Here is a 15449-nt window from a genome sequence, read left to right as displayed (position 1 = left end):
AGATAACAGATATCGAAAGTGACGTGGGATATGGTTTCTGTCTCGTTACAATTTATCACTCTTAATTTTAATTATTATTTAATGACGCATGGTGACTATTAACGATTATTTGTTATTTCCTCCTTCCATAATGTGACACTAATTCAGTGATCTGAATACAAATAACAATTATGCAGTATAAATGATAATATTAGCGTTGTCTATATATAGTATTTGTGTAATATTATTTTGTGCATGTTTATAGTAAATTAAATATAACCTTTTTGTCACAATAATATAACAATTTACCACCCATAGTTCTATCATTGATTATAGAATAGACTATTCTAAAATCAATGGTTCTATCCAAGAAATAGTGCTTAGGATCAATTTTCGGGGGGGGGGGGGATTTGAATAATAATATTATACACTATAAAATATAAAATAATAATGTCTACAAAATATAAATAATTTAAAAAAATGGTTTTCTTATTGAAAAAATTAAATATTTACGACTGAGATGGCAAACATTGTTTCACTTTTAAAAAAATTGACACGGCGATGCTAGGTGGATGTGGCTGAGCGTTGGCCGGTCAAGGTGTGATTGATTAAAAGTGTGGCGTATGAAGGTGAACACAGTTGATTGGTTTTATTAAGTACGGTTATTTATTGCGCACAACACAATTAACAAAAGCGAACAATGAATAATAAGGTAGCGAGCAAGGAAACAATGCTGTATTCGTATTTGGAAACGGAAACATCGATCGGTTTTCCGATTCTAACTTCCATGGTTGTCGGGGAGTTTTGGGTTGCATTGGGTCATTAGGACGTGTGTTGAGTGGTTTTGTGCACGCGCATACGTGACACGCACCGACATATAACCTTACGTCGTTCTTTTGACCTTTCCAATTGTACCGTTGTCGAACCGTCCGGTACGTCTCTTTCCAGCCGGGGTGGCTGGACAAGACGTGATCGTGACACCTCCAAATTACGTGTTGTGCTTTGTACTTTTGTATCACGATGAGAGCATTAGGGCCGACGTTTACACGTAAGAGCCTGTCGGAAAAGAGTGTCGGTTCCCGTTTTGGCGTTCCTTGTGTTACGTGCTGGACCGTGTAACTTGAGACCGGCGATGACGTCGCGTATCGTGGTGTCATCGGACTGCCACTGTTCTAACGTCGTTGCGGTGAGGGGGGTGTTGTCACTGTCGTGGTTTTCGAACATAGAGAAGATGTGGTCCCTTTCGAAATCAAAATTGGTCGTCGGCGTTGTGGGTGGGCCTATCAATTTTTCCTCAAGCAGGTCTTCGTCTATGGGGGTGCCGAGTACCGGATCCCGAGATAGCAAATCGGGTGGTTCGTTTTGTTTTCCCGGGACGTGTACCGTACTTAAGTCTAAATTAGCTAGTTGTAGTGACCAACGTGTTAATTTAGAATTTTTGTCTTTAGCCCTGTGTAACCACGTTAGTGCTGAGTTGTCGGTTAGGAGTTCGAAACGACGGGTCTCAAGGTATGGACGAAATTTTTCGATCACCAAGATTATAGCTAGGCACTCGCGCTCGACCGCGGCGTACCATGTTTGTGTCTCACTAAACTTTTTGCTTGCGTAGGACACTATGCGTCTTTCTTCCGGGCTGTCACCCCATTGGAAAATAATTGCACCGGCTCCAATCTTGCTTGCATCCGTTTGTAGACAAAACGGTTTACTATACTCGGGTGGCGATAATTTCGGTGATGTGACTAGCGCGGTCTTAATTGATAAAAACGCACGTTGTTCTGCATCTGACCACTTCCACTTTACTCCCTGTTTCAATAAATTTGTTAGGAGTGATATGGTGTTCGTGTAGTTGTCTATGAACTGGCTGTACCAGTTGCACACTTCCAAAAATTTCCTTACGTCCTTAACCTTTTTAGGAACCGGAAAATTGTCTATGCAGACCAATTTTTCCGGTTGTTTCTGTATCCCTTCCGAGTCTACAATATGCCCCAAAAATGAAATTTCACGAAGTCCGATTTTATACTTTTTTGTGTTGCACACGTTAGTCCGGACCGTTTGAGCCGCTGGAGAATCTTATCTAAGTGGGCCTGGTATTCGTACTCGTTCCTTGAAAATACTACTATATCGTCTAGGTATACTGTGTAGCGTCCCAGCATACAGGAGGACAAACGACTGGTGTTGAGGTAGATGGATTGGGTGTAATAAGTATAACAACTTAATTTGTGATTAATTTATTAGATATTTATTTGATTATTATGTAAATAAAACACTTTTACTGCACAAAATGATTTGGTTGCAAAATATTCTAAGTCCGAATAATTAAATTGGACTGGTGTCTGGCGTGAAGGTGCTTGTTCTGACTCTGGTGGCTCACGTCTGAATTGGGTCTAATCGGGGCTCTCCTATATAGTCCAGATAGTCCTACTCTCTGCATTTCCTCTCCTATCGATAAGATACGTATGTGTCCATGGCCGAGTCGTGCAAAAGCGTACGCGTGTATTATTTTAATATCGCAGCTTCCCACGCCCATGCGACCGGTCGGTCCACATCCTGGTTATTCGCGATACGTAATCTCCATAACCCGACGACATTTATCATATCTCTAGATACGCCTGCCAAGACTACGATTTCATATTTAATATTTCGTATATTTAATTCCAATTATGGTAATATTTTGGAAAGGCTAGAAGTTTGGCCTTCGATATAACTATTGAGGTCCTACACAATATAATTGGTTGGCGAAATCATACGCCCCAGGGTCACTTATACATATCTATGTGTATATGCGTGTTTAGATGTCTCAGCGGGACGTCAGTACATAGCACCTCCCCCCTAAAAAAAAGGTTTCTGTCCTCAAGACAGAAATCTTTAAATAGTATCTGTAACAGTTACTTTACATTTTTACATTTACAAGCTTTAGCTTGTGTACAAATTCAAATGTTATATGTCTTACAAGTTCTTACAATTTCATAGTTTTACATGCAATGATTAGAATGTATAAATATATCTATATGCTTATCGCATTTACAATAATTAGATTACAATAATAATAATGTTTTATATAATATGATATATTTTTGGTTAATAGTTATATTAATAATATATATATTTTTTTTTTTTCCGTACTTATATAATAATAAAGATTGTGTTAGTAGTACATGTATATTCCATTAATTGTTTATTTATTTGATTAACATAATTGTCCTATAATACTAATAATAATATTTTCCCATAACCATAGTTTACATTATTTTTTTTTCATTTTTTTTTTTTTATAACAATATTAATAAAGTTCCTCTAACTAACTTATCCCTTTAATTTAATTCCCTTAACCATACATTCTATACGTTCTAAGTGTATATATATATATTCTAGTTTATAGGTACTATCCGGTTTTTCCGGTGTTCTTTATCTATTCCAACCTATGGACATATCCGTTACGACTCTTTTGCATAGGTCTCAAGTCGTAGCGGTCCATCTATAGTTTTCTATTCTCTACCTATAGTTATCTAAAATGTTTAATTAAATTACCATACCCCATTTTTCTTACTACGTGGTCGAATATACATTTTGTAAATTGTACATCCGTCCGAGGATCATGGGCATGTGTTATATTATGTGTCTTTTTACAAACTGCATCATGCGTTTCTTGGAGGTTCAGCAATCTCCCTATTTTATCGAACTTTCCGATATCGGTTTCGAATATTATCTCTTTATTTGCTAGTTTTTCTAACCTTATGCTGAAATTTTGGTCGAACCTCGTGTCGTAACAAGTAATGTTAAGAATCGGAACCTGTTTTATTTTTAATTTATGTAATACTCTTACATCCGAATGTCCGTTCCATAGTACGATTATATTAATTTTATCTCCATGTGCTAAATATTCCTCTATATATTCCTTATCTAAATTATTTAATTCTGTGTTTAAACTTAACTCTAACTGTCCTAAACAAGTATCTCTCAACACTTCTTTACATCTAAAAATACGTTTAATTTCTTTTCTTACTACCACAACCTCTCGGTCCAATATAGGTCTGACCTCCGTGTTGGTTGGTAGTACTAACGGTCTTCCCTCCAATTTCCTTATTTTGTATCTGTCCAAACTATTGGATATGGCCCCGGATATCAGAACCATATCAGTCTTATTTATCATCGAAAATTCAAAATCCATGATGACAAACTTGTGTGTTTCCTTTCTGTTGATTAATTTAATAGGTCATTATTTTTAATATGTATAGTTTTAAATCTATTTTTACCCCCTATTTTATACTATACTTTATTATATTATACTTATATCTTATTTACGAATTATACTTAATTATTATTTTTTTTTATAATTTTATTACTTTCTAATATTAATTATTTTACATTTCCCTTACAGTAATTTAATCTTTTATTCTTGGTGGAGATAAGGACAATCTGTCCGGTGTATCCCCCAGTAGTGGACTTTTAGGTCTTTCTTCCGCAATTATCGGTGTATCAACATAAAATGTACTTCGACTTGTTGGTATAGGGTGTGGAGTTATATTATATCGTGGTTTAATCGGTTCCCAAGTGTTTAATCTACACCTATACGTTATATATATAAATAACAATAGTATTGTCGCAAAGGTCATCAATCCTATTATTATATATATCAAGTAATTATTATTTTCATTATCGGTCACATGTCCTGATTGCCTAAATATTTCGTCATCGATCATACTTTGTACGTCGTCTAAAGAATGTGTTAAATCGTTTACGTTATCTAATTTATGTGAATCATGTCTGGTCTTTATATTAGGTAGATTCAAGTTTTTAATTTGCCTAGGAAGCGTGGCTACTAACTTCCCTTCCCCTACTCGTGGTATAAAGTTAACGTAGTATTTAGATTTAATATCTCTCGTTGGATTCAATATGATATCTTCGGCATATGCCCTACAGTCTTGATTTAGTTTGATTAACCCCTGATGTTTTAGCTTTACTATATATGGTTCTCTATTTCCTTGGCATGTTATGGTTAAGGTTTCCCCACTAGTTGTATAGATCCATGCATTTGCATATTTTAATTTATGAAATATATTTTTAGATAATATGATAATACCTGCCTCGCATGAGCTTGGTAGAGTATCCGGATTTTTAAATAACGTTATTTCACATGGTTGGTTTTCCGACTCATGTTGAATAGGTTGAAATTCTGGACAAATTGTAAAAACTTCGGTTTCCTTACATTGAAGTAATTGCGTTTCCGTAAACGTGGTGTATTGCCTACGATTTCTAGTAATACCGATGTATTGGAATTCTGGTTTTAGAATGATACTGTGTTTATAATCTATATTTCCGTTTAATTGTGTTTCTATCGGGTGTGGTATAGGTAAAATCCTGTATAATGTTAATTCTATTTCCGTGATCAAAGGTATTCTAATTAGAAAAACTATTTGATTACCGCTATAAAAAACTGCCATTTTAGTAATTTTGCTTAGTTCATATATCTCGCTCGGTTTTGTACCCATTGGTAAATTAAAATTGAGTGGTAAAACTAACTTAATTTCAGTTAGATGTTTTGCAAGTTCCCGTGGCGTTATAAGCGACGGATGAAGTACCCCCGTTCTAGCTGCGTTTATAATCGCACTGATCGTGGTGGTTTCGTATGCGTATTGTGTTAGTAATGCCGTGAAAATACTGTGTATTCTATTCGTGAGAATCAGAGTTTCTAGTGTGTGTGTATTGTTTGCTAATTCGCTAATCTTTTTATATAACATCCCTTGTTTTTCTTCCAACTCCCCATATAATTTATTTATTTCGACGGCAGCCGTACTTACACCTATTATGGCTGATTTTACTACTGTCGTTTGATTTTTAAGTATATGGATCATATTCTCATTACTATGTTCTATCTGACCTATGTGTTCGGTTGTTTCCTTCGTACAGTCGTCATCGCATACTCCGAATAACGTTTTCATAGCCGATCCTATAAAGTTTACTAAACCTCGCTTAGTCCTATGACCTTTCGTAGTCGACTCCCCCTTGCTATCGGACACATATCTGCCTATAGATTCATACATTTGCTCTCGTTGTATAGAGATTTCTTGGAACATCGTTTTCAATATATTATCAAACCGTGAACAGATTTCATATTCCATCAGCTTATCCTTGCAATGGCTGGTCATTGACATAATTTCATTATATAGTTTATCATGCCTAGCATCGTAATTTTCTAATGGTACATATGTTACGAACTCCCACATAGCCCCTTCGATTCTAACTACCCCTCGATTTTCGCAAAACATTGTTGTTTGATTTTTAAATTCTTCGATGGTATACGGAAGTTGTCCTTGACTCATTGTCACTAGTGTTAACCTACGTAATAATATACTTATTAGTACATGTTAATATACATATACCTTATATTTAGTACTTAATTAATTCCTATATTCCCGCCATTATTATTTATTTGTTTATTTACTTTATTACTTCTTTTTTTTTTTTTTTTTCTACTTAATCAATTACTTCCTACAGCGTACCTATTGTACATCTCTATCAATATTTACTAATTCTACTTCCTTTATTAATTTATTTATCTACGTGATTAATTTATAGTTTATTTCTTATATTATACTATCTTTCGTGTTACTTTCATATTTTATTCAGCATTCCGTTTGTCTCATTTCCTGACCTTCACTTAGCGTTTGTACCATATATCTGTATCTACTTTTATGTACACATCTATAATTACATTTAATAAAAAGTGCTAATAATATAGTCGTCATTAATAATGATCCTGTTAAAACATAGACCATGTAGTTTAACAGATTTATATTCCCGTTAGTTTTTGCCTTTTTATCGTTCTTTTCTTTCTCTGTATACACAGTTTCGAATATACTATTCGTGTTATTGATACCGTTGTCGTCCGTATTCAATTTATTAATTATTTCATCATCAGATGCGTCGTAAAATTTAGTATGCTTGTGACTGTTCTGTCCAGCGTCCGTGGTTCTTTGTGGTACCTTGATCATAAAACTTGGCGTATATTGCGTGGTCCCCCTCTTTACTCTAGTTGTGGGTGGATTATCGGTCGTAAGTTTAGTGGCATTATCCGTTCGTGTCGTCATAGTAGTGGTCGTCGCGTTGTCTTGCTTAACCAAACTCGTTCCATTAACTGGTCTCGTTGCTTCAGCTATTGATAATGTCGAATTGATGATTGATTCTGTCCTTGCTGTTTCATTCATACTATTCGTAGCGGTGGTAGAGTTCAGACTATCAGGTAGTGATCTCTTCTTCACTTCAGTTCCCCCTTGTGCCACTTCTGTTGCTTCTGTAGTCTGTATTTCCATTACCGGTTCCAAATCCAATATGTGGTGCATTAAGTAAAGGTTATTAGCAATAACGGTCGTATCTTCTTTACCATCTAAACTCATTATAACCAACACACACTTCCTTTCTAGCACCATCATTCTTGGGTGATCTCTTACTCCTACTTCCATGTCATCGCCACTTGACGTAGTACACTTAATTCGCAACTTGTTTAAGTTACACCTCCGTCCATACATATAAGGTATTAATATATCATTATGTTGAGTTTCCGTCACATTTTTGATAACTACGTTACCCGCCGTGTATTTATAATATATTTTAGTTTGCACACTTGACTCGTCCGGAATGTCTGAGTCCCCGTGGGCTGCCATTACGATCATTAATCTATAATAGTACATTTTCTTATTACTATTTTGGGTTTATACCTATTTATTTATGCAAATATCTTCTTCTTATGATTATTCCATTTCTTCACTTATTTATTACTTATACCTATATCTAATTTCGCTAATTGCGTACTACTCTATTATTACGTACGTCTATTACTTTTTCTTTATACAATATTTAATTATCTATTATTTTTTTTTTTTTTTTTTTTATTTACTTTATACCATGGTCTCATAATATTTCTTTACATCGTTCTTATGCACGGTGACCCGCTGTCTACCTCGCGCTATTACCACGTTTTCACTATCTAGGACTTCTAGAATTTCGTATGGTCCTTTCCATAACGCGCTCAATTTATTCTTTTGGGTTTTATCTTTAAGTAATATTAAATCTTTTATCCTTAAGTCCTCACTGTGAACCTTTTTATCATAATGATTTTTAGATTTTATTTTCTTTTGTATTAACCTTTCTCTCGCGATTTTATGCGACTCTTGCATTTTCTGTTTTAGATCGAATACATAATCGTCATAATTATACCTAGGTTCTGGATTACATTTTAATTTTACTGGTATATCTAAATCTCTTCCATATAACAACGCATACGGTTGGTAATTAGTTGCGGTGTGTTCTGTTGAGTTATATACGAATAGTGCGTAAGGCAGTAACTGATCCCAATTATTTAAATCTTTATCTACGTAATGTCTTAGATATTCGGCTAAAGTTCTATGTGACCTTTCTAAACTACCGTTGGTTTGTGGATGATAAGGACTTGTATTTATTTTGTTAATCTTTAGTAATTTACATACTTCGGAAAAGATTTTGCTAAGAAAATCAGTGCCCTGATCTGTTAAAATCGTTTGAGGTATTCCATGCACGCATACGAACTTAGTAACAAATTCTTTCGCTACCGTGTTCGCCGTGTGGTCATGTAACGGGACTCCCAACGAATATTTTGTCAAATCGTCTTGAAAAGTAAGTATGTACTTGAAACCTGACTCAGTTTCTATTAATGGTCCTACAATGTCCATAAATAATTTTTCGAATGGTTTAGAACTTGTCGTAGTGATTACCATGGGACTTCTATGATGTTTGTTAGTAGTTTTATTCGCCTGACATGAAGCACAACCTTTTATGTAATCTTTTACCTCCTGTTTTAAATTTGGCCAGTTAAATTGCCGTTTAATTTTTTTATATGTTCTATGTATTCCTGCGTGACCTCCTAGTAAAGAATCGTGAAATTGTTTAAAAATAACTAATTTTTCTTCCTTACTGTATTCTAATTTAGTACAGATTATTATCTCGATGTTTGTGTTACGAAATACATATCGTATCATAGATCGAACTTTTGCCCAATCTAAACCGTCTTTCCGCCCTAACTGGTTCATAGCTAACTTAGTTAATGAATGTTTTTCGCAGAAATATTTTAAATTCAATAATGCGAGATGCATATTTTCATACGTCGCTAATTGCTTCTGTTTACTTTTCGTTATCAAAAATATTATATATCTATCGTCCGTTTTAAATTTTACAACGCCCCCGATATCCTTATTCGATTTTAGTGTTTTATCCTTTCCGAATTTTTGTTTTAGTTCGTAATTTATTCCTGACCTAAAATTATAATACTTTTCTATTTCTGACACTATATTGTATTCATTCGGTGACTCTATTAGTTCACCGTGTACCTCTTTCACGTTTCTATTGGTTATTATCATAGTTTCCGATTTTTCAAGAAAGTTTGCGTAACTTTCATCTTTTATTTCTTTAATATTATACATCCGACTTAACGCGTCTACATTCGCGTTTTGTACACCTGGTTTATACCTAATTTCATATGTATATTGTTCCAATTCGATTCTCCACCTTGCTAATTTAGATAAAGGATCTTTTAAGTTAAACAACCAAGATAATGGTCGATGATCTGTAAGAATTGTGAACTTTCTACCGTAGAGATATGGTCTGAAATGTTTAACCCCAAATATAATTGCTAAACATTCTAATTCCGTTGTTGAATAATTCGCTTCCGACTGACTCAACGTCCTAGACGCGTATGATATAGGTAGATCGCTCCCTATCTTCCCTTGTGATAATATTGCTCCTAGCGCTTTCCCACTCGCGTCGGTCGTAAGTATAAATTCTTTCGTAAAATCTGGGTATTGCAAAATTGGTTCTGAGCAAAGTAATGTTTTTAATTTATCAAACGCTTGTTGACAATCATCGTCCCAATCGAACTTTACATCTTTCTTTAACAACCTAGTCATCGGTCTAGCTATCGAACTATAATTTTCTATAAACTTCCGGTAATATCCACTAAGTCCTAGAAAACTTTTTATTTGTTTAACATTCTTTGGTATTGGAAAATCTAGAACTGCAGTAACTTTCTTTGGGTCTGGTTTAATTCCATGTTCCGAAATTATATGTCCTAGGAACAGGCATTCTCGTTTTAGAAATTCACATTTGTCTGGTTCTATTTTTAGATTATGTATACGTAATCTTTCGAATACGCTAATTAATTTATTGTTATGGTCACTTAAGTTTTTCGCGTATATTATTATGTCATCTAAATAAACTAAACACTTTACTCCAATTAGTCCTGATAAAACGTTTGCCATCATACGTGCGAACGTACTGGGTGCTGACGCCAATCCCATCACTAATCGCTTAAAATGGTAATGACCTTGACCTGTTGAAAAGGCCGTAAGCTCTCTAGAATCTTTTGCTAAAGGTACCTGATGGTATCCCGCTCGAAGGTCGAGTAGAGTGAAAAGCTGACATTGACCTAATTGGTCTAGAATCTCTGTGATATTCGGTAAAGGGTGGAATTCGTTTAAGGTAACATTATTTAATGCCCTGAAATCTATAACTACTCGAAACTTCTCCTTCCCTGACGCGTCTGCCTTCTTTTTCACTAATAAGAGTGGTGCGTTAAACGGACTCATACTCCGTTCTATGATATCGTTTTCTTCCATTTTCGCAAGTTCTGCCTCAATTATAGGTAACTGCGCATGCGGTAGCCTATATGGTTTTCGATGAACTGGGGCTTGGTCAACAGGTAATTTAATTACGTGTTCTGCCGCTGTTGTCATAGTTAAATAATCGTTCTCTAAATAAAATATGTCGGCATATTGCTCACAAATTTTTATTATCGTTTCGCGTTCTTCTGTATTTAAATGGTCACTCCTAATAAGACTTTTTATTTTATCTACGCGTGTATTATCATGAACTATATTTTTTATTTCGTGATTATCTGTATCCACGTCATATTCATATGATATTTTATTAATCTGCGCTAATTTCACTTCCTGTGCTACTTCTGATATGTTTAATACACTAACTGTAATCTTGCCATTTTTAACCGTATTATATATATTTGCGCAATACACATCCTCTGATAATTGTTGTTTATTTATTAAAATATTTTTATTTTCCATATCGGGATCTGCAATCGGTATGCAAACCACCGTTTCCGTTCGCGGTTTTAATGTGAAACATATTTTATTTTCGTTAAAGTCATTTTTATCTTTTATTGTTAATGTACTATTTGCGATATCGATTATAGCGTCATTTTCTATCAGAAATTTCTGTCCTAGTATTCCGTCCTTATCGACCGGAAACTGTTTATCTACTACAAAAAAGTCAGTTTTAAATTCGTTTTTATCTATTATTAATGTAATTATTGTACGTCCAATTGTAGGAACTATTTTTTCGTTTATGCCTTTTAGATAAATTTTCTCATTTTCATTTATTATCGTGTTATTAACTAATTTATTTATTTTTATTAAATTTAAATCACTACCCGTGTCTAATAGTAATTGAACGTTTTCTGTATTAAAACTAGGTGATTGTAACATTATATGATTTTGAATTATAGCTGTTGAAATGCGTAAGCATCGCTCTGTGAGGGTTCTGAATCGATTATTTGATGTACCAATCTCACCCCACTCGAGGTTGGCATCTGAGCGTTTCCCGACGAATTTGCGTTATTCCTATCGTTTCGCTGTTTTGTGTAACAACTCGAAATTTCGTGTCCTCTTTTATTGCAATAGGTGCAACTCAGTGGTTCCACTACGTTATTATTACTATTGTTGTTTCTACGCGGATTGAAATTTGGAATTTGTTGTCTATTCATATTAATGTTTTGTCTCAGATTTTGACCTGCCTGCCTACAGTCTCGTGCGAAATGATTTGTGCCGCCACAGATATAACATCCTGCGTTATTCGGCGATATCCTGTTTTGATTATTATTACGCTGATTAAAATTGCTCTGGTTTTGTCTTCCGTTATTATATCCGTTCCGATTAAAATTTTTATCGAGTGTATTATTATATACGTTATTATTAGTTCGCCTGTTAGAATCGTTATACCCGTTGTTATAATTATTATATCTATTATTTCCGCGATTAAAATTTTGTTTGTTACTATTATTATCATTTCCTTGTTTCCTAAACTTATTTTCAAGTACATTTCCCCCGTTTAAATCTTGTCTTTCCAAGTTTTTCCGTAATTTTTCTACATCTAAATTAGCGTTATATTCGGTTTCTTCGTCTTTTGCTACCTGCATAGCATCCTCTAAAGTTTTTGGATCCCTAGCTTTTAGTGCAAGATTTAAATGTTTCGGTAACCCGTTAACAAAAATTATTAATGCCTGATTTTTAAGTTGACTTTTATAGATTTTGGCTTCGGCTTCATTTAATTTCTCTGTTGCAATTGTACATAATTTATAATAGATTTCTTCGATTCGACTCGCGTACTCCGCGACGCACTCGTTTTCTTTCATACGTGCAAAGTGTAACCCTAAAGTCAGTGTCCTCTCAGATGACTTATGTTCAAAAGCTCCCTTTAAAATTGACTTTATACTATTCCAGGTACTAGTCTCGCGGTATTTACATGCTTCTAAAGCATTTCCGGCTAACTTCGAATTTATTACTTTAACTAACAAGTCTAATTTATCCTTATCTACTGCTTTTACAACAATATCACACGTATTAATAAATTCCGCGACATTATTCGCGCCCGTACATATCGGTATAAGGGACGTAGCTTTATCGAATTCCATTTCTAGTGTAGCGTTACTAACTTTTCTAGTTCGTTTTTCTGCGACTAATTCCGTGTGTACTACCCCCGGATCAGATCGAGTTCCTCCTCTTCTAGGTAAACTACTCGGTGTTTCAATTAAATCTACCCAAGCTATTCCCTTAGCTGTTCTTAAATACCTATCTTGGTCAGAATATTGTGGACTCGGGTATTCAATTGTTTTATTCAAATCGATTAACTCTTCGATTTTTACTATATTTGTTTCGGCAGCTACTACGCTAGCACCGCTTGCCTCTCCTACCTGTACGCCTATGTCCGCAGTACTATCGTTATTTATTTCCGTTAAATTCCCTGTCGGATTCTCTGACGTATCTCCCAAATTTTTATTCATCAATGTATATTTTATTCATTTAGTAAAATTATTTAAATAAAATTATTTATTTATTGTATGTACCTAAAATTTAAACACTTAAATTGTATTCTAATGTCGCTAACTATTCTATCACTATTTATTTAATAACCACTATTTATTATTAATTCTATAACTGTTCAAAATATTTATTTTGAAATTCTTAATTTAATTACCTACTAAAAGTAACTATAATATTTATTACCCAATACTCCAATATTCACTACGATTTATTTCTCACTAATTTATTTTATATAATGCTTATTCTAGGGCCCCTAAGCTACTCTATTATATATCTTTTCTCAATTACACTTTATTCAATTTTACTCTTTAGTATTTCTCTTTTAATTCAACTTATATATGTATGTGCGCACATTTATTTCAAATATTTATTCACTTATTTATTTCTTCTTTTTAAAACTCAATTATCCATTTATATCAATATATCTCAAAATCACAAAAATTATGGTTTAACTACCATTTAATAAACTCTCAATTATTTTTTTAACTCACTATCTCTTTATTTCAATTCAATCTATTATATGACATTGCATTATATGACATTACATTATAGGACATTACGCGCGTATTTCCAATTATATATATACTCTTTATTATTTTCTCAATTATATTATATTCACTTTTATATCTCAAAATTATTCTCATTTATTTTCACTTATATTCATTTCATATTAATTTATACCACAAAATTATTCTCATATAACATTTATTTAAATTCACTTTATACTCATTTATTCTCTTTATAACACTTTTATCGGTACATATACCCTTTATATACTCAAAATTATCCTACACTTTTATACATTACCTACCATATTATTTCTTTAAGTAGATAACATATATATATTTCTCAAAATTTTCCTACACTTTTATACATTACCTACCATATTATTTCTTTAAGTAGATAATATATATATATACACCTTCACAATAAATTTTATACGATGGTCTTAACAGATCCAAAGGAGACGTGACAGAGCCTTATAATTAAAATTCCTACATAAATAAATACCCCGAAACTTAAATTACAACTCACAATACTGTCACTGCTTGAGTTGCTTCCATTGTTGCTCTTGTTGTTGTCCTGACTGCTCTAGCTGCTTGCTACGTAGATTCCCTTTTTCCCGGAGTTGCTGGAAGGTGATCAGTCCTCCAAACGTGACTCTTGGGTGAGTTGCCTCCGTGAAGTTGAAAACAAAAAAATTTTCAGCTTCCCGTTGATGGAAAATCCTACCGACTGCGCCAAATTTGTAGCGTCCCAGCATACAGGAGGACAAACGACTGGTGTTGAGGTAGATGGATTGGGTGTAATAAGTATAACAACTTAATTTGTGATTAATTTATTAGATATTTATTTGATTATTATGTAAATAAAACACTTTTACTGCACAAAATGATTTGGTTGCAAAATATTCTAAGTCCGAATAATTAAATTGGACTGGTGTCTGGCGTGAAGGTGCTTGTTCTGACTCTGGTGGCTCACGTCTGAATTGGGTCTAATCGGGGCTCTCCTATATAGTCCAGATAGTCCTACTCTCTGCATTTCCTCTCCTATCGATAAGATACGTATGTGTCCATGGCCGAGTCGTGCAAAAGCGTACGCGTGTATTATTTTAATATCGCAGCTTCCCACGCCCATGCGACCGGTCGGTCCACATCCTGGTTATTCGCGATACGTAATCTCCATAACCCGACGACATTTATCATATCTCTAGATACGCCTGCCAAGACTACGATTTCATATTTAATATTTCGTATATTTAATTCCAATTATGGTAATATTTTGGAAAGGCTAGAAGTTTGGCCTTCGATATAACTATTGAGGTCCTACACAATATAATTGGTTGGCGAAATCATACGCCCCAGGGTCACTTATACATATCTATGTGTATATGCGTGTTTAGATGTCTCAGCGGGACGTCAGTACATAGCAACTGGTACGAACTCGTCCTGGTACCCTCTCATGACTTCGTTCATGACCCTCACGAACGTCATAGGACTATTTTTTAGACCGAAAGGGAGGACCCTAAATTGGAACAGACCTCTACGTGTCCGGAAAGCTGTGTATTTTCGCGCCTTTTCGTGAAGCGGTACTTGCCAGTACCCACTTCGCAAATCGAGAACACTGAAAATTTTTGCACCCCGCATTTGCCTAATCATTTTATTAAATCAAAATGTCATAATGAATAAAATATAATGTAACAATTAGGTAACAGATACAAGGACACACAGTTATTAAGAAATAGAGACATATTAATATTATATTATAGGTAATTAGTAATTACTAATAACTTAAAATAAATCTATTACATCAATTTGTACAATATGACAA

The 15449-nt window shown here is 34.1% G+C and overlaps 2 protein-coding genes across 2 annotated transcripts; both read right to left on the bottom strand.

Annotated features, from left to right (window-relative positions):
* Window positions 1–2195: 2195 nt before the first annotated feature.
* On the bottom strand, window positions 2196–4183 carry LOC149054767 (uncharacterized; the record flags this gene model as incomplete). The annotated part of the gene is made up of 1 exon (XM_089229145.1): window positions 2196–4183. A coding segment is annotated over one exon (702 nt), but the record flags the coding sequence as incomplete, so codon positions are not given.
* LOC149054766 (uncharacterized) lies at window positions 4183–14811 on the bottom strand. Its single transcript, XM_089229144.1, has 2 exons — window positions 14154–14811; window positions 4183–6315 (listed from the first exon to the last, which is right to left on the bottom strand). The coding sequence occupies exons 1-2, from the start codon at window positions 14180–14182 to the stop codon at window positions 4362–4364; spliced, it is 1983 nt and encodes a 660-aa protein (XP_089085270.1). The 5' UTR covers window positions 14183–14811; the 3' UTR covers window positions 4183–4361.
* Between the last annotated feature and the right edge of the window lie 638 nt (window positions 14812–15449).

The sequence above is a fragment of the Diuraphis noxia genome, unplaced genomic scaffold (assembly GCF_037042655.1).
Source record: "Diuraphis noxia isolate RWA-SAM2 unplaced genomic scaffold, SU_Dnox_SAM2 contig0005, whole genome shotgun sequence".
Taxonomy (NCBI): Eukaryota; Metazoa; Arthropoda; class Insecta; order Hemiptera; family Aphididae; genus Diuraphis; species Diuraphis noxia.
The sequence above is the reverse complement of the archived record's forward strand: the minus strand, read 5'-3'. Positions and strand labels throughout refer to the sequence as shown.

What these genes read in the sequence shown, in the direction of transcription:
- LOC149054766 (XM_089229144.1), bottom strand. Translation starts at nt 14,182, where the DNA reads ATGGAAGCAACTCAAGCAGTGACAGTATT. An exon ending in ACTCAAGCAGTGACAGTATT is followed by an intron (nt 6,316 to 14,153) that starts GTGAGTTGTAAT and finishes ATTATTACGTAG; the next exon opens with GTTAACACTAGTGACAATGA.